Source organism: Andrographis paniculata, unplaced genomic scaffold, assembly GCF_009805555.1.
Source record: "Andrographis paniculata isolate CXL003 unplaced genomic scaffold, ASM980555v1 Contig59END, whole genome shotgun sequence".
NCBI classification, from domain to species: domain Eukaryota; kingdom Viridiplantae; phylum Streptophyta; class Magnoliopsida; order Lamiales; family Acanthaceae; genus Andrographis; species Andrographis paniculata.
The window spans coordinates 828,006-853,302 of NW_026137594.1; the positions used below are offsets into that span (position 1 = coordinate 828,006).

General features: G+C 30.4%; 3 protein-coding genes across 3 annotated transcripts; 1 reads left to right on the forward strand and 2 right to left on the reverse strand.

The window, feature by feature from the left end:
- Positions 1-1,281: 1,281 nt before the first annotated feature.
- Positions 1,282-3,665, forward strand: LOC127257894 (uncharacterized). The gene is made up of 2 exons (XM_051284418.1): positions 1,282-1,492; positions 3,126-3,665. The coding sequence occupies exon 2, from the start codon at positions 3,128-3,130 to the stop codon at positions 3,536-3,538; it is 411 nt and encodes a 136-aa protein (XP_051140375.1). The 5' UTR covers positions 1,282-1,492; positions 3,126-3,127; the 3' UTR covers positions 3,539-3,665.
- A 130-nt stretch (positions 3,666-3,795) lies between these two features.
- LOC127257893 (uncharacterized) lies at positions 3,796-12,279 on the reverse strand. Its single transcript, XM_051284416.1, has 12 exons — positions 11,987-12,279; positions 10,409-11,754; positions 9,880-9,887; positions 8,781-8,956; positions 8,195-8,255; positions 8,010-8,108; positions 6,138-6,232; positions 5,867-5,980; positions 5,699-5,766; positions 4,951-5,061; positions 4,238-4,475; positions 3,796-4,076 (listed from the first exon to the last, which is right to left on the reverse strand). Exons 2-12 carry the CDS (start codon positions 11,728-11,730, stop codon positions 3,963-3,965), a joined length of 2,406 nt encoding a protein of 801 aa, XP_051140373.1. The 5' UTR covers positions 11,731-11,754; positions 11,987-12,279; the 3' UTR covers positions 3,796-3,962.
- An 8,497-nt stretch (positions 12,280-20,776) lies between these two features.
- LOC127258031 (zinc-finger homeodomain protein 10-like) lies at positions 20,777-21,454 on the reverse strand. Its single transcript, XM_051284671.1, has one exon. It carries the CDS (start codon positions 21,452-21,454, stop codon positions 20,777-20,779), a length of 678 nt encoding a protein of 225 aa, XP_051140628.1.
- Positions 21,455-25,297: the final 3,843 nt, after the last annotated feature.

The following is a 25,297-nucleotide window of genomic DNA, read 5'->3' on the forward strand; positions in this document are numbered from 1 at the left end:
CAAAATTATATCGCATCAGGCCAAAATGTTTTTGAGTGATCAAAATCTTCTAAAATCAGCTTGTTATCATCGATGGGTGGCAGCAATGTGCCTATTAATTAACTACCCCGGCTAGAGAATTTCAATTATAATAATAAACACAATTATTTTGTACAAAAACATTCAAATGCGTAATGATGTCTTGATCATGTTTCAATAAAGTGATCACTGATAAGAAACAATGAAGAACTTCACGGGTGATATAATATTAAAATTTAATTTTACATTCAAAATATCGTATTAATCAACTATTTTTATTCAGTATTTTATTATTTAAAATTAAAATCTAAAGCCAAAATTTTACAAACAAACACACGAGTCTCTTTTAAAATACTTACTTTTGTAGAATTTTGCAACTATATTAATAATATAAATTTAACTATTTAACAACATTTTGTTCACACAATCAAGTATAACCTTGTTATAAGAACAAACACTTATGGTGTGTTTATTTGGAGTTCTCCCCCAAATATACTATTTATTCTATTTTTTTTTATATTATACTAAAAATCAATTTTACATTCAAAATATCACATCAACCGTTATAGGCCCCCTATAATGATATTTCAGTAAAATATATATAAAAGTGAGGTAAATTGATAATTAGACGGGGACTCTGCTATTTAGGTAGCATGAAAAAGCAGTGAAAAATCATATATGGTGCGTTTTCTTAAGAATTTGGTGTTCGAAAATCATAAAAAAAAAATAAATTAAATTTATTGTGTCGTTTTAAATTAAAAGATATATATTTTTATAGACATCTAATTTTCTATTTTAATTGTACGCCCTCCATCTATTCATTCTTTAAATAATTGCAATTTTTATTTAAATAAAAAATTGTAGTTACCTCTTATACAATAATGCTATTGAAAAAAAAATAAATATAAAGATAATTTATTATTATTATTTATCATAATATTGTACTATTAACAATAAAATATTAATATTAATATTAAATAGTATTGAAGGTGGATAGAGAGGGATTCTATAAAAGAATAAGATTTTAATTTGATATATGTTTTTTTAAAAAATATTTGATAAATATTATTCCAACAAAAACCAAATCCTAAAAAATACCATTTGTTTTTCTTAACATACAATAAAAACATCTTAATTTATTTGGTTTTGGTTTGATTTTTAATTTTTTATTTAAATTTTTTTATAAAAAATAATAGTAATAACCAAGCACACCCTTTCTTCTTGGGCTTCTCTTTAGTCCATAGACATACAGACAGATACATAATATGTCCAACAAAAATTTCACAGTACATTTCTGAGCCCTTTCTTGTTCGTCGTCCATCGCCATCCTCGTTCGTCAATCGCCGTTCTTCCTCCTTCAGTTGTCGCTGCCTTTTCGCTTTCTTTTCCTTCGCAATTTGTTTGTGGATTACGCTGTGCGCGTTTGTTTACCTTCATTATCTGAATTAATAGTTCTCTTTCTGGCAGTTCAGAGGTATGAAATTTTGGTCAGTTTTTGTACGCAATTTTTATTCGAATTTTCGTTGTGCTTATGAAATAACCAATCTTTTCATTTACAAATGTCTTTGCGTTTATCGTGTGGTTGTTGAGACTTGTGTCTGCAACTAAATATGAACCCTAGGCCTTGTAATTTTGAGTCAAATATTCACAAGGAAACTAGGGCAGAGTTATATTCTGATTAGATAGGGTTTGATGAAATTCGATCGGTTTGAGATCCAGGCATGCATTACCAGTTTGAATATAGTAGCTAAAGTATGTATTATCTATATTTATCCATGTTCTTAGAATTATCCATCAGTGGTTCTTGACAACTTGTTAGCGCAAATGATCAGATTCAACTTGTAATTTTTGACTAACTTAATCACATGAGTTCTATCAAATTTTTTTGGATTAGAATCACTCCGTGCCTTTGTAGTCAAGCATGATTGCAATTTCTGGTGCCATCTCAGTTTACACCAAACTCCCTTTGGGCAATGGCCTCTTGGTTGGCTAGGTGTTTGAATTCAGTGTTATAAATTAAATGTTGAGTAACCACTGACTTCTATGTCTTGATCTTTCTCTGTAAAAGACTTGAGACCATTTTTTCCTTTATGAGTTTCGGCTGGAGCACTGAAGGGAGAGTGCATTGATGCTGATTACAAGCTGTCTTGTTGCAAATCTTTCATTTTTTTTTTGTTGGTTTCACTTGGTAATGTTTCTGGAAACTGCTCTTTACTAATCTCGATTTGCTACTGATGAAATTCAGCACCTCAAGCTTTTTATGTAAAGCCTACCCTCAAAAACATGGGTTTGTTAGGTTTGGTTATTAGTTTGAGTTTTTTATTTGAATTTTAATTTGAAGAGTATTTTGCTGTGATGTTTTATGGAAAAAAAAATTTATGAGTTTTTATTGGAAACCATACCGAATATTAAAAAATTTGTAGGGCAATGCAAACCAAACAAACCCAGAAATGAAAGCAAATTTTTATTAGAATCTTGGAAAGGATGCCCAACCCAATGCCCCCATCCTCCTGTAGGAATTCTCTTTTGTTCTATCCAATTTATCCATAATATTTTCTAAATTCTGATTGACATTTATGTTGTATGAACTATCCATTTTTAACATGAAATACCATAAAAATTGTATATATACATATATACACGGTTATTTCATGCAAGAATGTCTATAGCATTTACCATATATATAATTTGCAGAAGTTTTTGCCGATTGCCTTCCTGCGAAAAACGTTATATGCAAACACATTTCATGGTTTTGGTAACTTTGCAGTTTCCAGTCACTTATGTATCTAACTCCTGCAATTTGATGATTTAATTTCATTGTCGATTTTTTTGGTTAATTCCCACAGGCATTATTTATTCAGATCACTTTCAAGATTTGCATATAGACATCGGTGTATATTAATACAATCTACACAATCTATTGCAATCATCTTATTTCTGACATAGAATTACCAATGTATGTAATTGCCATTACACAATCAAAACTAAAGTTCTATACAGATTAATTGAGCACACACACACACACTGCATTTTAACCTATAAATGATGGCGATACTTCAACGAAGTCCTGTTTTTTTCTTATTTTGATCGATTGGTGGTTGGATTAGGTATGTCGGGCAATCCTACGTTTGTGGATGAGGATGGAACTTCCGGATCTGGAGAGGAGGCAAACATGTTAGATGTGCACAATAAACTTCCGTCGATGACATCAAATTCAGGTCGGTGCAAGAGAAGCCGCAAGGCAACAAGCGACGCCATTGTTGACGCGATGTTGGAAATAGCCGCAGCTTCAAAAATGAGAGCTGCTGCGATCATGAGGAATGACGAACGCTTTAGCATAAGCAAATGCATAAGAGTATTGGATGAGATGCAAGGAATCGACCAGTCACTCTACTTCTATGCTCTCGACCTGTTTGAAAACTCCTCTGCAAGAGAAATATTCATATCTCTTAAGGGCGAGAGGCGACTTGCGTGGCTACAAGGGAAGTTCCGAGCCACCATGAGTTCGGGAGGTCGATAAGTCCAATGATCGGATTTGATCTTTCATGTATCTGAAATGTCCACATTTTCTATAACTTGGTACTGTACTGATTTTGAATATATGATTGAACTTATGCTAAAGGCTATAAAATACAATTCGACAAAAACCTGTTTCGCCCTCGAGCAATGCTGTTGCAATATCTCCTATTTATAATCTGCCTGCAGCAATCTTAAGGAAGGATCACCAGAAGAAAACTTTTTAAGCCTAAAGAAATCAGATTTGCATAGTCAAAACAATTTCAGTACACCAACATGATTACATGAGTCTAATTTGCGGAGTCCAGTGAATATATGTATGTATGAGAAGGTTTTGTCGACACATTCTTACGTCCAACAAGAAATAGAAATCAAGATACTAAGACATCAGGAAGTCGGAATAAAGGATAATGTTGGAAGATGTATAATTAGGAGGTAGGGGAAAGAAAATGAGCCCGAGCAAGTTGATACTCTTTCCCTGCAATCCAGGCACCAGTCTGCGACCACGATATGTCGTCCCATTCCAGGTTGTCTTCCACAACCTGAAAGTTTTCAAAGAGCACAAAATAACAGGTTTTTATCAGTCTCTAACCATCCATGTTTAGAAGTGATGAAATAAGGAGTGCAATGCTTAATATTGCAGGCAATTAAATTGGGTAGTGAGCGAATATATTTATTTATCAATAAGCTGGGAAATAGTTACCTCTATGTGGTCGAGAGGCAGTGGAATCCCAATGCTTAGCATGCTCTTTTGAGGGATGGGCCTCTTACAGAAAGACCACCGGAATATATCCACCACAGAGCTCTCACCATCCACGGCATTCTTTTCACCATTAGGAAGATGTGAATTGTGGGCTTGAGTCCTTCCAGTTTCGAGTCCATGTGCATGAGGTGCAGTACCAGTCTTGGTCATTTTCTCCCCGATAAAGCAAAGTTCATACCTAAAGATCGATCAATTAATCAGAGATATATACCAAAAAAAGGACTTGATTCCATGTTGGTGACCTGAAACTATGTAATTATCCACCAAAAGGAGATGATATTGAAAATAATATTACCACAAAAATATAATGTTGAAAAATTTTCTTTTATTAATACTCCTAGCATACAACATCAGAAAACTGAATCTAATGATGGAAGCATATCATTTACAAGTGGTCAGTAGGTTTGACATTTGGCTTCTTTTATTAATACTCCTGGCCATCGTCTATTGCACACTCTTGGGGCTATAAATGAGTACACCTTTATTTACTTTTCAAATCATAGGTCACAACAAAAATCAAATTCTATATTTTGGAATAAGAATGTAGCAAGTGCACTCAATTAATGTAAGAGCATTCAAAGTACCATAATTAAGGAAGGTGATCAAACCGATTGATTAATATTACAAGAAATTAAAATCTCTAGATTTGTCACCTGCGGGAATGAGTCTCTACATATAGCACTTCCCCCTTCTTCAAGCGTGCTGATGTAAAGAGAGACTTCTTCAGACCTTTGTCAGCAACAACACTTATGCTGTATTTAAGCCTAGAAGGAGCCAATAACCAATATATTAATATGGAAATCAAATACCTAACAAGATACAATGACAAAACCAAGTAAATAAAAAAGATCCTGCCTCATAAATATGAAAGTAGCTATTGGTGCTAGGAATATTACCATAACTTGTAAGAGAAGTAAAGATTTTGCAAAGTGAAATAATTGAGTTGAAATACACCTATGCAGAAACAACTTTGAGAAGCTTAACCACACATAATATGCATCTATATCACCTCTAATACAGATAAGCATATACTAAAACAAAATTTAACTTACATTTGCTAGATTCTGATTTCAGTATTCACTGCATTAAATATAAAATGCTGAATATAATTACTGAGAAAATGCATCTCAATAGCAATCTAAAATACTAGAGAAATCACTAACTCTAAGCATAGTATGCTCCCATCACAATACAATGAAAGTTCAAGTTGAGATATCAGACCATCACAACTGACCAATAATTGTTTTGTCGATCTGAATAGACTAGCCTTATGTAAAAACTTTAGTAAATGCAGTGACAGAATAAATGGATATACTTATAACAACAAGAGCATTCTGAAGAGAAACAGTAGATGATAGAAAACACGAAAATGTTAACTAAATATAGGTGGCGAATGCATACCAGGGTTCCATACAGAGATTGAACTGAATTGTTACTTCACGTACAAACCTTTGTTGTCGTAATGCATTCTAGAGAATTTGGGTATGGTGGAAGTATGTTAGATCCCATCAACTTAAGAAAATAATAAAGGAAAGCAGAGCATCCACAATCAGATCACAAGGCATATACCGAAGCCGCAGCTCTTGTAGTCATTGTGCGTTCCACAGCCACTGGAGCCAGTGTGGGTTCCATGGTTGATGAATGTGTGAGACAAGGTTCAAGCTCAATAATGCCACCTCCTTTCTGGTATGTGTACAAAGAGATCAGTAATTAAAAAAATAAAATAAAATAAAAAGCAAATTGTGTTCTCACTTCTAAATGAATACACTATGAGCAAATGACAGACGCAAAGGAAAATAAAGACATTGCAAGAGAATTAATTTAATTTGGCAAGCACAACCTTCACAATGCAACACTGCTCAACACGGTAACTGCAACCAATCGCAGCTCCCCATGCACGCGATCGAACATTATTCCTCAGTGTAGAAATGTAACCTTAATTAAATGGAGAAAAATAATATCAGTGTAGGCAACTTGTGGCATAGAAATATAATACGAACAAATATTGAATGAGCAGTGTAAGTACTTGCCCATACATGCATTTCATTATGAAAGGAAATAAAAGAACAATATGGACAGAGAGAGAGAGGGCTCCTTTATCATAGCAGATGTTTCACTAAATGTAGTAAGCTCTTCAATAAATAAGAACATTTGGTCAAATAAGTACAAGATAGCACAAAAAGAGTAAAATTATTGACAACTTAACAAGAAAGATTAAATAATGGTAATCAAGAGGGATATGCTGTAATTCGAATCAAGGCAAAGAATGCTTGTTTAAGAAAATGTTTTGAGAGATCATCTTCCTGTTCACAAGTGTCATTAAACCAACAATGTCGCCGTCTCATTTAAGAAGGCATTCGCTCAATGGACATGCACTTATAAATCCTAAAGCCCGTTATAATTTCTACCTTAAATACACTGATAATTACCCAACGGACATGCGCTCATTTAAGAATACTTTCTATCTATATAGTAAATGATTTTTACCTATCGTATGGAAGGTATAATGATCTAAAAATCCATTATCAGACACGCATACAAGCAAATAAAGTAAATCAAACTAATTCTCTCACAGGTGAATCACACTGCCCAATCAAATTTCCCAAATGAACTTCCGGAATGGGCATGAACTCATTTAAGAATACATTCTATTTTATATAGTAAATAATGATCTAAATCCATTCTCACATACACATATATGCAAATAAAGTGAAACAAACTAAATCTCTCACGGATGAACACTCTCCAATAAAATCTTCCAAATGACCTTCCGGAATGGGCATGCGCTCATTTTTAAGAATACATTCTATTTATATAGTACACGATTTTACCTATTGTATGGAAGGTATAATGATCTAAATCCATTATCAGGTACACATATGCAAATAAAGTAAAGCGAACTAAATCTCTCAAAGATAAACACACTCTGCAATAAAATCTCCCAAATGACCTTCCGGAATGGACATGCCCTTATTTAAGAATTAAACGATTTCACCTATCGTATGGAAGGTGTAATGATCTAAATCCATTATCAAACACATATATCCAAATAGAGTAAAAGAAACTAAATCTCTCAAAGATGACCACACTCTCCAATAAAATCTCCCAAATGACCTTCCGGAATGGACATACGCTCATTTAAGAATACATTCTATTTACATAGCAACAGTTTTACTTATCGTATGGAAGGTATAATGATCTAAATCCAATATGTGATACAATTATATGGAAATAAAGTAAAACAAACTCATTCTCTTAAAGATGAATCACTCTCTCCAATATAATCTCCCACATGAACTTCCCGAATAACTCTCCAGACCCAAAAAAGACATTCTGAATGCACAAATTAAAGTTTTGGTGTTGTATGTATAGCTAGTGTACTTTCCGACAACGGAGTTATTTGGTTTGATCATAGTCAAAATCATTTGCTCCATAATACTAATTTAAAAATATCAAGTGTGTGTTTATTTGTCGGATTTGAGTTTTAAATAGTAAAACTTTAAATTAAAATAATTGTTTAATGTGATATAAATAAATATTGATTCGATATGTAAAAGTAATTTTTAGTGTTACATAAAACATAACAAAATAGATATTTGATTAAATATTTTTGATGGAAATTTTTTTATAAATAGTAAAAATATGTAGGAAATCCTACAACCAGATGCTTTGCAAGTAATTCTTCAAACACTAAATGTTTTTCTGAACATACATTCTTGGGGAGGCAAAACTCTGATAGTAGCCCTTAACTCCTGGGTAGATGATGGAGGAGGAGAAGCTGTTGGGCGACAATAACCTGTATGCATCAGAACTAAAAGAGCAGTGGTTTATATCAGTCAATGTGTATCCAAGTTGTTTTTACTAATACATTGAAGAGTATATTGAGGAGATATATACCAGCCACTAAGTCAGAGTCAACCGTATACACATCTGTGCCCCACAGCTGCCCACCTCTTACCTGCAGAAGAGCATTCGTATGATTAAAACAATGAGACAGACTGAAATACTAACAAAATATTCATTGTGCAAAGCGAATTCCAGGGATATCTTGATGTCTGAAGTAGTTAACAGGCAGATGCCAAACAACTGCTGAATGCTAATTTACTATTCATGCATAGTAGGTACTAAACATTGTCATTGTATACAAAAGGTAATAATGCCAACATAAAACAGCTCAGCATCCATTCAAAATGACAAGAAATTCATTTCAAACCAACCAGCATAAGGTCATAAAAAGTATGGAACAGGCGTCAGTGTTATGATGAAATAAGATTCCAAAGAAAAGTATGAATTAGCTTAAGAACTTCAGATAAGTGAATTGTAATAGGCAATAACAGAAAGTGATACACAAACCAATCATGGCACGTTTAGAAAAGTAAAAAGAGAAAATAAAGATAGAGGAACATTATAATATATATATATATATATATATGTTAAGACTTGCTTCAAAACAGTAAATTGAACTTGCAGTATAGTATTTTACTTGGCGATTGGTTGCAGTGACATGCTCAGCTGGTATCCTGATTTCCAGCGTAGGGCCACTTTGAGAACCTTCACTTGATTTTTCTGCTTGTGAAGATGCATATTCCTTCCACAATCTTATTAGTTCTTGCATGCATTCACCAATTTTATAAACAACACATGACATATCAGCCTTGCCTGCAAAAATGCACCAAGAATCAAGGAAAATATAATAACATAAAAAAATTTGAAGATTTGTCAAGTTCACTATTCCAGAGTAGGCCACAATGTCATATATCATTTAATACAATGATGACAGAAAAATGTAGAGAAACAGTTAAACATAATTTTTCCTAAGAAAATATCAACAACAAAAATTTGACTAGGACAAAGTAACTTCCAATGTCACACAAAGTAGCTCCCCAAGTCCTATGATACTGATTCTTCAAGATTAGAGTGCTAGGAAGGGTTAGTTGTCAAATCTATCCATCCAGAGATAACCATCGGATAATAGACTTTGAGAACAACCAAAAAAGCTTTAACAGCAAAAGTAACTTATGCATCAGATCATGCTATCACCACAATTGACTTCTGCATTAAACACTGCAAGCAACTGATGCATAAAACTTGAACATTTAAGAGTAATGGGATAAAATCATGAAATCAGTATTAAAGTTGGACAATTTAAATTGGTTAAAGAAGTTAATAATTACATTAATATAAAAAGTGAAGCATTTGAAACAATCAAACTTCTACACTAAGTTAATCCCCTCAAAACACTTGATCAAGGAGATAGAACTAAAGGAACCACTAAGCAATTGCCTTGCTACAGAAGAATTCGTAAGCACATGTACTCTCATACAAAAAACTTCAACTCAAATCAACTTCAAAGAACCATAGCATGACTCATGCAGAATCATTGATAAGACGACCTTTTGCCTTTCCCTAATTCATGAATTTCTACTCAAAACAGATTTTAAGTATTAGGAATGTCATTGTAAAAGCAGTAAAATTTCCACATAGTTAAGCTCTGGGTTTAATAAATCAGAGAAATCAGAGGGTAAAAGTTTGGCCTAAGAACCGTCAAGTACTTCTGCCAACAAGTCAATTGAAATGCTTACCCTGTGACCTGCATAAAGCCAAAAGATAAAATTTTCAGGCACCCGCACATCATAACAGCCAAAACCAAGGAAAGCTAATCAATAAAGAAGAGCATCTGAGTTAACATCAGGTGACAAATCAAGAGAGTAGTAAAGAGTATGTATAAAGGCAGTTCTAGGGTGGTGGCCTTTACTCATTTCTTTGTGATTTAATGGATATATCTCTTTTACTAAAATCCCAACATCTAATGGTAAGGTCACTGCAGACTTCATATTATGTGGAGGAACCATCAATACCCCCAATTGCTTGAAAAGACTCAAGGAAGTGACCCATAACAGAGAACAAGAAAATACTGTATAAAAGAAAACTGAAGACAGAGAAAACTACAACTCCAAAATTTTTGGGAGCAAATAGAACCAAACACAGTTGAATGCTTTATGTACTAAGTCTGAGAAGGAACAGAATCTTGATAGCAATTAAATAAGTCACAAAAACTTCCACCTTAGTATACTCTCGCATAGAATTCAAGTTGGAGAGAGAGATTCATACCCTTCATTTTCATTCGAACTTGGCCTGTAACGTGGATCACGATTTCCAATTTGGGGACTTCCCCTTGGCCGTAGCATCCTCTTACGCTGCTGAACCCCAGAATTAAAGGATTCTTTTTCCTGTTCCACTCCACCTTCAGCATGCATACCACCTTCATCTGATTCCTTCTCATGATACCTACTGCGCTTATCAGGTCTCTCTGATTCTACATCAGCTTCCCTTTCCTTCTTTTTGTCCCTAGACTCCCTGTCAACATTTTTCCATGTATCATGATCTTTCTTCTTTGGTTCAAGGGTTGAGCAATCCTGTTCAACAGATTTTCCAGGGACATCTATTAATTCTTTTTCAGGGTGTGAAGCTTCTTTGTCCACACCGGTCCACCCTTCCCTCTTGACATGATCCTTTTCAGTTTGCTTTTCCTTGTCTTTCAGGGGATCTTTCTTTTCATTTCCCCACCTCTCAGATTCTCTTTCTTCCCTTACTACTTCTCTGTTTTCACTATTGCTGCTACCCATCTGTACGTTGTTTCGGCGATCATTTCTTTCTTTATCCCTGTCCGGCCAATCCCAGTGTTTTACTTCTTTCCTCTTTCTATCTTTGTCTTTAAATTTTTCCTCCCCTTTCGTATCCACCCTGTTTTCCCCAACTGCTTCACGAGCGTCAGTAAGGTCCCTGTCATCAACATGCAATCCTTCCTTTGTGGCATCAGCTGGGCCATGTAAATCTGTACGAGAAATATGCCAAGGTTCGGCAGAAACATCAGAATATTGCTTCACTTTCATATCTTTCCAAGTTAAAGGGGTGTTAGATGCATAGAAACTCTCTTTGTCCATCTTCTCATTGCTCTTTAGCTCAGAATAGGTATCCCTTTCATGTTTTGTATCTTTCATATCATCAGCTCTGCTATCATATTTATCACTTTTACCACTCTGATGCATCTCTCTAGAATCAGACTTCACTTCACGACTATCAACCTTAATTTCCTTGATGCTGTCTTTCGAATCTCTGAAGTCCATCCTGGTCTCCGTGCCACCAACATGATCAGAGTGTAGATCATTTGGTGTAGAAACCCTAAACAACATATTCGGAAGCATGGGCGGTCTCCTGTCCGCATCCCTAGATGGAATTTTTGGAATCCGACCTTCCTGACCCATATCATAGGGAGTATGGTAGTCATGCCTGGTTGAGGCCACACCCTTTCCACCAGAACCAGAATACGCTCCCTGATCGTCGTGAGGATACTTTGAAACAGATTGGTGACTGTAATTTCCACTGCCAGCCCCACCCTCCTCGTGCAGCCTTCGATTAGGAGGAGCACTCATACTTCTTCCGAATTAATTAATGGCCTAGCATCATAGAAGAAATCATATACACACGCGCATATGTGTTAGATAAGACAAAACTCAAATGTTGGCAGCCACGTCGAAATGGAAGCCAGAAGGTAAAATCTCAGATACTATTAAACTCTGCAACCCTTATTGATCATCCTCTAGGGCATTACCCCCAACACAACAGCGCGATAAACACAATACAAAGCGCGATAGATAGAAATCCAATTACATATTCAAGTTTGCGTACCTTGAAACTCGATTCAGTGTAATTCCAGAGAGATCGATTCGGAAGAGGCTTGAGTAACTTGTTGAATGTGAAACGAATTTGTGGGTTGAAGTGGTTAATGTTAGAAGTCACGCAAAACACAAGAAAATGAAACCCGCTCCGGAGAGAGAGAGATGGAAGAAGCCCGCCTGCGAGTTGAAGAAGAAGCAGAAACTTGGTAGCAGAGAAGGGAAGAGGGTTTCGAGGGAAGGGAAGGGAAGGGGTGCGAAGAGATGCAGCTGCAGCGTCGATTTCGATTTTGGGTCTATGTTTGAGTTTCAGATATTATTCCCTTTTAATAATAATATAGTAATAATATACGGTAAGGACCACCTGCCGTGGAGGGTAAGACTGTCTTTGTTTGAGCGAAATTTTTAATTTTAATTTTAATTTTATATATTATTCGTCCCGCCTATGTGTCTCGTTTACGAAATACATCAAATTGGAATATAATAAAGAACGTAGTTACAGAAATTATACGTATTTTTATTTTGAAACGTTCGGTAATTATTTTTAACCAAAAAAAGTAAATAATTATTTCATTTTTTTTTATAAATATCTTTACTTACGTCACATTATTATTTTTATTCAAAAAAAAAAACAAAACTGTTATTTTACTACTTTTAACTATTCACTATAATTAAAATATCAAAAGTAAATATTTGCTTTATGTGTGGACGGAAGGAATATTAATTTAAATAATTATTTTATAATAAAAATAATTTTAAATTAAAATTAATATAATTAATTAGTTTAATTAAAATAAAAAATATATATATAAATTAAAATTTTAATATATGAATAAAATATATAATTTTTTTTTTAAAAATGAAAGTGATAAAAAATAAATGAGATAGATAAAAATTAAAAACTGAACACGATAGTGAGTACTATAATAGAAATATTTTATTAAAAAATTTATATTTATTTCACTATTTATTTATTTAATTTTACTAGTATTTTATAAATAAATAATACGTAAAATTATACAAAGAAATTATCTTTAAATTTATTTGTTTTTTATGACATTATTTTTTATATAGTAAAAATTATAGAAAGGGTGTGTTTGTTCGAGGCTGTTCATCCCATTTTTTTCCCAAAAAACATCAAATCAAACAAATATTTTTTATTTTTTATATTATACTAAAAAATCAATTTTACATTCAAAACATCACGTCAACACTTATTTATATCACATCATATAACTATTCAAATTCAAAATTTTTACTATTCAAATTCCAACTCAAAATCCAAACCCCCAAACAAACACACCGAAATAGTATTTCTTTTCTTTAATGTAAAGTAAATTATTTAAAAGTTATATATTATGAAAATATTTTTAAAACACAATAATTTATCCATTTGTTTGAAAATTTGACTCCTGTCAATTTCATACTATTCATCTTTTATTCTCTCTCCAAACAATAATATTTTAAGAATGTAGTATTTTATTTTTATTTAATATCGTATAGCACTGTTTTTGATTCAAAAAAATATTAAATTAATTCAATAAAATTAGAATATTTAAGGCCCGTATGAAAATTTAAAAAATAAATATTTTATTTAAAAAAAACAATAAAAATAAAAAATGATTAAAGATACTTCTAAAAATTTAATTAAATTAAAAAATAAAAAGAATGTAACAAAAATAATGATATGTGTTGTAAATAAATAATAGATAAATAAATAATAATTAAATATCATTGATGTTATTAAAATTAGGAATAAAGAAAGTTTAATGGATGAATTAAAAAAATTAAAAAAAATTTAACAGACCAAAAAAATTATTATTTATATTATCAAATTTTTTATTTTAATTTAAATTCTCACTATTGTCGCTTGTCAATCCTATTCCAAACTTTAATTCACAAATGGTTGGCCGATTTAAATGTACTGGTCTAAACAAGCCCAAAATAATGTAATGTAGCCACGCCCAATTTTAGTGGGCCTTGTTCATATTAAATTTATATATTAACATATAATAATACTTCCGTGAAAAGATGGAGCGAATTTACGATGTATTGATTAATTATTTAGATATGAAATTAGTTATTTAATGATTAAAAGAATTTAAAATATGTGTTTAAATATTTTTAATATTATATTTCAATAAAATATATGTAATATAAATATCGTTTGCAAAGAAGTATGTTAGAAATTTAATTAAATTTGATTTACTAAAAATAGAAATGGATTATCTTTTGTGTATGAAAAAAAAAAAAAAGAGTCATCTGTAGCGGAGAGAATAGAATATTTTATATTCATCTTCCGATGACTGACGACACATATATTTGTACAGGGTCTTATAGATCTTTTTATACATTGTAGAAAAAATGTCATACTAACAATGATGCTTACACTACTTTTTTAGTGTGGTCTTGATAAATTTTTGATATGATCATCCGAATTAACCTTCTATACACCAAACCATTTTTTTGACAAAGACTATGTTTACTTTTGTATATAAATCATTTGCAAAAACAATGAAAGAACCTTGATTAGGAGAATTTAAACAAAACAACATTTGTTTTTTTCCTGGTATTTTGTTATAAAATCAGTTTCAAGAGATTTACTAAGCATAAGGCATTAGCCAAAAACACTTCCAAGTTCATAAATCATAATAAATGAGAATTAGGAGACTTATTTGCAAAACTAATTTTTAACTATAGTAGAAAGTTGACTACCTAAGTAGAATATCAAAACTACATGGGACACAAATGGTGTTTCCCCCGAGTTTATCTTATCTGACATAGTTTGCAAATTATTAGGTTCGATCGTGAATTTATTAAAAATGTATTCAAATGGTAGTGACTGCAAATTTTCACATTATAAAAAAAAAATTAAAAATTCAACATCTAAGTTCCGATAATATGATAGAAATAAAAGTACAATTTAAATATTTGATATAGGGATAACCAATATATATTTATACTAAATATTATCGCTTTCTAGATATTATCGCCCTCGAGTCGTTCTAAATATTATCGTTTTTTAGATATTATCATCCATAACTCACTTAACGTTAGTTATTTAAGCCTTTATAGATATTCTCGCCCTGGTATAACCCACTTTATATTGGTTTATGTTACTCTAGATATTATCGCTTTCGCATAATCTACGTCACATTAATAAATTAAGGGTATAATTAGCTGCTGATCCGGTCAAGTCAACATAGTACTGATTTGACCGGCAACATATGCTACAGGGATGACTAGGGTATATTTATACATATCTCAATATATTATGTTGTAAGATAGCATATATTGAGTTATAATATAATATATTATATTATAAATATGCTCAATATGTATAAATATACGCGGTCACCCCTATAGCATATGCTGATCCGGTCAAATCAACGTTGACTTGATCGGATCAACAGCTAATCCATGCCCTTAATTTAGTGATGTGACGTGGATTATGCGAAAGCGATAATATCTAGAATAACACAAATTACCGATATAAAGTGGGTTGTGTCAGGACGACAATATTTGTAAAGGCTTGAATGACTGACGTTAAGTGAATTATAGACGATAATATCTAAAAAGCGATAATATTTAGAACGATTTGAGGGCGATAATATCTAGAAAACAATAATATTTAGAACGATTAGAGGGTGATAATATCTAGAACAATATGAAGGCGATAATATCTAAAATGACTTAAATACTCATACATTTTTATTGGTTGTTAGGTGTAGGAAAATTTTAATTAAAATGTTGAATAATAATGAATTAAGGCCGTTTTTTTTTTATTATTTTAAAATTGGTTGAATTTAATTAAAGAAAAACAAACAAAAAAAAATATTAAAGAAAGAAAGTCTTGTTAGGATGTTGTTTGAAAATGATTTGGTGGTTAAAGAATATTAAATACACATAAATAAATAATTAGTAAAGAATCTTGATAAACTAACTATGTCTAAAGTATTAAGTGTATCCAATTAATAAATTTAAACCGTTAAGAAATCCGCCGCATAGTTACTGGTTATTAATTAGGTGTAAGAAAATTTTAATTAAAATGTTGAATAATGATGAATAAGGTGGTTTTTATTTTAAATTTTAAAATTTAAAATTTTGGTTGAATTTAATTGAAAAAAAATAAAAAACTAAAAAATTTCAAAGAAAGAAGGTCTTGTTTGGATGTTGTTGTGAGTGGTTTGGTGGTTAAAGAATAGTAAAATGAGTACGAACAAACAATTAGTAAACAACCTCGATAAAATAAACGATGTCTAAAGTATTAATTGTATCTGAATAATAAATTTAAAAAAGTTAGAAACTCAATTTCTAATTATAATTCAATTTTTTTAATTAAAGTATCTCGTCAATATCTAGAGCACACAATAAGTCCTATTGTCAAAACTTATTTCGCGTAGTTATTGGTTATTAGGTGTTAATAAATTTTAATTAAAGGGTTGAATAATAATGAATTAAGGTGTTTTTTTTTTTTTAGTTGAATTTAATAAAAGAAAAATTAAAAAATAATTTAAGAAAGAAAATCTTGTTTGGATGGTGTTCGGAAGTGGTTTGGTGATTAAAGAATAGTAAAACCACCTGCGGCTGTGGCCGTTACTTAGTTGAAATTGACCTAATTTTGCGCCGTTACTCATTGCACAGTCAGTAAACCCCATTTTACGCCGTTATTTATTGCACAACTAGTAATAGTTGAAACTGACATCTTTTTTGCGCCGTTACACATTGCACAGTAATAAATAGATTCTTTTACACAACCACAATGTACTTAAAACTCACCTCCTTTCGCCACAAAAATAAATAAATAAAGTTTTTTAAAATGTTTTTTTTTTTTATAATTTCAAATATTATATCAAATATCTATTTATATTTTCATTAGAAAAATAAAAATTCAAATTATATATATTTCAAAACATGAGAAACTAAATTCATAAAGGGTGTATTTGTTTGAAGAATTTGTATGGATTTATACTATTCATACATAATTTTTTCTCCCAAAAATATCAAATCAAACACTTATTTTTTTATTTTTATATTATACTAAAAATCAATTTTACATTCAAAATATCACATCATTACATACTTATATCATATTATAACACTATTCAAATTCAAATTTTTTACTATTCAAATCTCAATTCAAAATTCAAACTCTACGCAAACTAAAATAGAAAAAAAAAAAAAAAATCGGAAACAAACACTGCCATAAAACAGTGGACGGCCCCACAGGCCTTTTTTGTAATTGCACCCCACCCTACCCCCTACCCCTACCCCACCCCCACCACCCGCGTCCCTCTCTATATAAGAGCCCAGGTCTGCCTCGCCATTTCCTCACAAGCTTCAGTGGCAATTGGGGAGAAAGAAATTAGGGTTTCGATCGAGAGACGATAACGGCAAGAGCTCCGAGACAATGGCGACGACGGTCAAGTACATGAATTGTCTGAAGAATCATGCCGTCGCCCTCGGCGGGAACGTCCAAGACGGCTGCAAAGAGTTTCTCCCCGCCGGAGAAGACGGCCTCAGGTGCAAGCGCTGTAACTGTCACCGGAGCTTCCATCGCAGGATTTTCTTGGACGAGAAGGCCGTGGGAGGAGACCTCCACCTGGGGAAATCTTCTCTGTAACTTAATTATGCAATCGATTTGAGTTAACCTAAATTAAAGTTGTCACAATTTCAAGGAATTACAATCAAATTGTTATGTTTTAGAAGGATCGAAACTTTGTTACAATGCTTTTCGATTTACGCAAAACAATCAAGAAAAGTAAAGTTATAACAAAAAAAAAAGAACTTGTATATATATAAACCTAAAACAACAAAATAAGGTTATTTGAAAAGGGGTCAACCCTAGATTTATCCAAATACGAATAAACCATCCTACAAGCAACAATTTCGATCCAAACACACCAGCCCTTACCTAACTGAAGATTAAACTCAAATAACCATTGACAAGCACAATATGCTGTAAATACACACAAGGGGCAAAAAGAAACACTACGACCTATGCGAATTATTTTAGTAACTCAAATTAATAAAAGCAATTAAAATAGAAGAAGATTGAGTTGGATGAATTAAAAAAAAAAAAGAAAAAAAAAACTCTTGCCTATCATGTCATTCAAAAATATTTGTGTATGAATTGCTAAAGATCTTTAGGATAAACTAAATCAAATGAATATTGAAACTTCTCTTTCAAATAGTAGATATTTGTTAGATTTTTTTTTTTTTTTAAATTAAATATTTGACTGCTATCATATATATTTTTTAATAGTATATTATATTTTATACTATAAGTTATTATTGTATTTGATTATTTATTATTATTTTTTCATACATGTATAAGAAGAATTAAAAGACCTACATATATGAAAAAAATAAATAAGAAACTTTTTTCAATTTTAATTTACATATATTGTATTTATAATTTTTTCTTGAGTAAATGATGTTTTTAATATAATTTTTTGAACTGTTTATTACTCTATTTATATATTAATGTCTCTATTTTTAGGAGTGCAATAAAAAAAAAAACAAAAAAACAAAATTGCACCAAATTCACTTATTCGATGAAATTGTGTCAAATCTTTCGTACTTTTAAAACAACTTCAGACTTCTTTGTAGTTTTATAAACCGTCTAATTCCTTCAATCTTTCTTATTTAAAATATTTAATTTTATTTACATATAATTTTTATCAATTGTATTTTAAAAGTATATGTTCTGTCCTATGCCTATTTTATAGAAACTATTACATCCACATCTATTGACATTACATTAGTTTGTAGGGTTTGCTTGGTTTTGCTTTTAAGATTAAAATTTTGATTTAAATAATATTATGATATAATATTTTATAAAAGAAAATAATAGTATTAATTTATTTAAAAGCGTGTAGGCCGAATAATTAATTTAAAACATATCTAAATACAATCCTAATTACAAGACATGCTTAAATTACACAGCCTCTTTGACCATTTTGGAGCTTTACAATATTTCCGAAAGTGACAGGAAACTAATGTTGGCAATGGAAAACTTTATTAAATGCAAAAGTATTAATGTGAAATCTACTCACGATTTTTCATAAAGAAACAGAAAAACTAGTGTCAGAAAAATGTATTAAATGCACAATAAATACTTCAAAGGCCACATCACTATTTCGGTGCTTTGCAATTCTTCAAAAGTAACGAAGATGGGGATAACTATATATTTACATTTTCATTAATACAATTTTCCCTTTTTAATTTAATTTTTTTAAAATAAAATAATAGATTTTAAATATGAATAAGTAAACAAAAAATGTACTTTCCTCCTTCCTTATCGAATGTATCATTTTATTTTTTAATTAATTTAAAAATAATAATATTTTATTAGTAAGTAGAAGTATGTAAAATAGTTTTAATATTCTTGTTCTTATAAGTACAAAAAAATAAATATTTTGGTATTTGTATATAGATTAATTTTACGATAAAACAAATAATTTTGAATGAACTAGACGAAAATAATAATAAAAAAATACATTAAGTTAGAGTTGAAGGAGTATATTATATATAATATTTAAAAAATAATTAATAATTTATGTGTGTGTTTACAATAAAACACAAAGGTCTTGCAATAGTATCAAAGTCTCGTGCATATTTTTCATCTTCTAAAGTGTTTAACATTAGTGTGTGTTTTTTTTTTAACCATAGATATAATCGTGTATGCAATATCCAATTTTGTATTTGCATAAACATATTATTATGTGCAATTAATTTTATAATTCGTTCGCAATAAAATGTAGTATTATTGAAAGTAACGTGTCTTTCCATGTTACTACTAGAAAAAATATATATATATACACATTGATAAATTGTATAAACTCCAAACAATGCAACATTATATTACTTCACACATACGACATGTGTTGTATCAAAATAGCTAGCGTTACTATACTAATTACGACTAATGATGAAATACGAGCAATTTTGGCATAATATCAAATAGTTACAACAAAAATTTACGATTTAATGATAAATAAAAAATAAAACATCGGGGAAAGAATGCATGCGACATTACGTCATCGACACATGTGATTTTTGTGTACTTTCAAAATAACATTACTACTAATTGTGACTTGCGATAAAATATGCGATTTTGTGTAATACCAAATTAGCTGCTACACAATTTTACGATTTAGTGATAAATAATAAATGAAATGTGGAGAGGAAATAATGTAATAGTATGTTATTGACACGTCAACTTTAATTGATGTAATTTTAAAATAGTTACTATTGTAATTACAATTTATTATAAAATACGATTTTAATGTAATATCAAATTAGTTATGATACAATTTCACGGTAGATTAATAAATAAAATATCCAAAGAATAAAATTGTAATTTTACTTTAGATTCTTGTTCATTCTCCTCCAATAGGGGACATTTCCATCTCCCGCAATGGAAAAAAAATTCAGCAAACAAAATTAACTAAATCTTTAAAACCCTAGCATCGACTGTCGCCGCCCGGGCCGCCACCACCATGCATTTGTGCCGTTGTGGCCGCGGTGTGTCGTGCCGCGGCGCCAGTAATGTTCATGTTTGTAACAATTAAGTAAGAAAAACGTGACAGAATTAAATACAAATACAATTATTAAAATAAATTAAGGAGAACTTTCCGGTGATGAAAAGAAAACGAAACGCCAAGGAAAACAACTGCAGATGATAGATTTTATTACACGACATTGTATATCATGTAATAATACATACATATATATAAATAGAAATTGATAGATATAGATGGATGGATGGATTTATGGATGGAAGGAAGGACAGTCTTCTTCAGCTCTCGTCATCGGCGGTGGCAGCGGCGTTGATGTTAATAGTCATGGTGTCGGCAGCGGCGGCGGCGGTAGTGGCAGCGGTAGCGGCGGCGGGCTCTGTCTTGTTGGCGGCGGGGAGGGTGCAGTTATGGTACTTATTATTGTGCATCCAAACTTTCAGCACCTTTCTCTTCACTCCAATTTCCTGACAGAATCGCTTAACCTCGGACTCCCCGAGCTTCTGAATCCTCCAGCCCGACCTCTCCGCGAATTCCTGCATCTTCTCTTTCTGTTCCTGAGTGAACTTCGTCCGGAACCTCTTCCTCTTCCCCGCCGGGCGGTGGTCTCCTCCGGCGGCGCCACCCTCCTCCGCCTGGATAGCCCGCAGCGGCGTGAGCTCCTCTCCCATGGCCTGATGCTGCAAGTGAATCTTCCGGTGGAAATTCCGGTGACAGTTGCAGGCCGCGCACCGGAGGGCTTCGATGGTGCCGTCTTCTCCGGCGGGGAGAAACTCGCCGCAGCCGTCTCGGGCGTTCCCGCCGAGGGCGGCAGCGTGATTCTTCAGACACTCCATGTACCTGAACATCGTCGGCATTGTCGGGTCCCTCCTATTCCTGGCGGCGGCGACGGCGGAGCTGTTGCCGTTATCGTCTCCCGAAACCCTAATTTCTTCCTCCCTGTTGCCGCTTAAGCTCATGGAAGAGTTGTGGGGAAACGGCGACGCGTTGCTCCACTCTTAAATAGAGAGGTAAGGGTAGGGGTGGGGTGGGGTGGAGTGGGGTAGGGTTGGGTGGGGGTGAGGGCGAGGGCGGGTGCACAGGCTGTCAGGCCGTCAACTGTTTTAGGACTGTTTTTTTTTTTTTTTTTTTTGAAATACACTGAATTTGATTTTATTTTTTTATATGTAATTTACAAATACATATCTATTAGTAATCTATTTTTTTTTGTCTGATCTATAATATAATATTTATTTTTTTACTAATTATACTATCTATCTAATATTACAAATATATTTTTAATTTACAATATATTATATAATAATATTATCTTTGTACGATACAATACTAATAAAATGTAATTTAGTTATTTTACTTTTATTTTTATTTATATTTTAATATAATATTAATATTTTTAAAATTTTGTATAAAAAACAAATGAATAGATAAATATGAGATTGAAGAAAGTATGCTATTTTTAATTATGATAATGGTAATATTTAATTTTTTTTAGGTGGCAAAACAAGATGGTGGTTTCACTCATTTATTACTGTTGTGCAGAGAGTAACGGCCACAGCTGACGGTGATTTTGCTATTCCCTAGTAAACCAAAAGGCACACTGAACACATGCATACGTGTCTTTTTATTTATTTGCAGTGTTTTTTCTTTTTCATTTGTAATATGTAGTTCAATGAAAATAGCGTATCAATATTATTTATTCTACGTAAGGGTTGATTATTTACTTAATTTTGATATTTTCAATCTCAAATACTCCTTCTCTTCTAATATAATAGTTTTGCTTATTATTTTTATTTATTTTAAAATAATAATCTTATTTTCATAAATAATCATATCACCGTAAAATTACCTCTATTTTTTCATTTTATTATACAGTTGTCACTACTTTTTACATTAATACATTTTTATCTATACTTTTTACCGACTACCAATATAATATTAATATTCTTTGAATCTCGTGTACATCCCAATTAAGACTATATTTATGGGACGGAGAGAGTATGTGTCTAAATAATTTTGATTTTTCTTTCTTTATTTGGAGTCTTGGTTAAAGTTTTGGACTATTTATTTTTTTTATATATATTTTTTCTCAAAAGTATAATATTAAATTATTATTTTATGATTTAAGTATTATTTAAACAAATATTTTCTATTTCAAGCATCCTATCAAAAGCTGTGTTTGTTTGTGGATTTTTTAGTTTTAGGTTTGAATTTTTGAATAATAAAAAATTAAATTTGAATAGTTGTTTGATGTAATATAAATAGAGGTTGATGTAATGTTTTGAATATAAAATAAATTTGAGTATAATATAAAATAAAATAATTATTTATATTTGATATTTTTGGAAGAAAAATAGAATCTAAATAGAAAAAACCTGTTTAAATCTCACAAAAAAAACACAACCTAAATTATTTTACATATTACTATTCCTTTACCACCGAACCAACTCGAACGAAATCCAAACAAGACCTTATTTCTTTTAATAATTTTTTAGTTTTTCTTTGATTAAATTCAACCAATTTTTCTTTTTAGAGAAAAACACTTTATCATTATTCAACTTTTTATTTTATTTTATTTTTTTTTACACCTAATAACCTATAACTATTCAAAATAATTTTTGATGATACGACCTAATCTATTCACAATATTGAAAAGTTAAATTAATTGTAATAACCAAAATATACATAGAGAATTTCTTAACTGTTTAAATTTTATTACTCTAATTAAGGTTGTTTACTAATTGTTTGTTTTTGTATTTTACTTTTTTAGGTTAAAGTAAGTATTTTATAAATAAATTTTTTTTACTATGATAAAATAATATTTAATTAATGTTCCCTCCATCAGACCCATATATCTTTTATACTAGATTAAAAAATACTACTACCTCCGTTCACTATCAATTTATCCGTTTGTATTTGGCGTCATTGTTTTTAACATTAAAAATATCTTTATATTTGTATAATTTTTTGTACAAATGTCATTACATTAGTATTATAAAATACCAATAGAAATATTTTTGTCGTTTTTCCTTGATTTGTACTATATTTTGATATAATAATTAATATTCAAAAATTAACATGCAAAAAGTAAACAGATAGATTGTGGTGGATCGGAGGTAGTAGTATTTTATTGGTTAATAAAAACATATAAAATGATTTTTTATATTTTTATTTTCTGTATTTTATGTATATTTGTAATTCATCTTTAAAAATTAAAAGTATCTTTGTATTAATATGCAATCACTTTAATTCTAATATAAAAGAGATATTTTAAGTGTCGCAAACAAAATGGTTAAAAATGATACTTTTTATTAAGACAAAGAATATTATACAAACTTATCCAATTAAATATGCATCCAAAATTATTTCAGAAAATAAAATAAATATAAAAAATTTAAAAAATATAAAAAAATAAGAAGATGAGAATACCGACCAACTATTCTCCCTTGTTTGAGGTTTTTTTTTTTTTTTTTTTTTTTTTTTTTTTTTTTTATAAATTAATTTCAACCAAAAAATTTTAAAAACCACCTTAATTCATTATTATTTAACTTTTTAATTAATTTTTTTTTTACACCTAATACCAATAATAAAATACTTTTTTGAAGATACAACCTATGCTGTTCAAAATATTAAAAAGGTACATTAATTATAACAATTGAAATATGTATGATTTGGTTTCTTAAGTATCTAAATTTATTATTAAGATACAATTAATAGTCTAGACATTTTATTGAGATTGTTTACTAATTGTTTGTTTGTGTGTTTGTATATTTTTGGTTAAAATAATTATTGAAGAAAGTATTTTAAATAAAAACATGTTTATTTGTTTAGTGTTTTGATTTTAATTTTTTTTTTTTATATAAAGTATAAAGAATTATTTCGGTAATATAGAAAAGAATATTTTATATTGAACCTTACTTTTTGTAAAAGGACAAAATATGTATATTAAAAAAAAAAACATTATAAAAATTGTGACAAACAAACCTGCTATGCAATTGATTGGAAAAAAATAGCAATTGCTTAAAAATTATTTATAAAAATCGATACTTAGCTTCATATTTATTGAAATATTATGGTGTGTTTGGTTTTTGTTTCAAATCAATATTACCACTATTTATTATTTACGATTTTCAATAAAAGATATATTATTTTATAAAATATTATATCAAAATAATATTTAAACATGTTTATTCATCCAATAATATCAATTGACAAGATTGTTGATAAATATGAATAAAAAATACCTCATTCATCCCGCTCTAAGGTTTACACTTATCTTTTGTTGTAATTGTAATTAACATTTAAAATATATTTATATTTGTATAATTTATTAAAAAAATGTCATTATATTTATTTTATAAGATATTAATAGAAGTATTGACACATTTTTTTATTTATAATATGTTTTGATATAATAATTAATATTATAAATTTAATATGCAAAAAATAAATGTAAAAAATATATGCTCTATTCTTTCATTAAGAAAATCACTAATTCAAGCAAAACAACACTATGACACAATTTCAGATACCCAAATAAGAAAAAAAAAAAAAAAAAAAAAAAACCCTCAAACTATAATACTAAACCAACATACTATTCAAATTAAAATTCCAATTATAAATCAAAATCAATCAAACCCTAATTTTATCACACAAATTTAGTGAATGCATATAGAATCTTTTATAACTAATGATACATGAATGTGAATATTATATTGCCTTTAGATATATTCATGTTACATATTATTTTATTTTACAAACCATCTGTCAATTTTTTTTGGTCTATTACACTTATACATAATTTT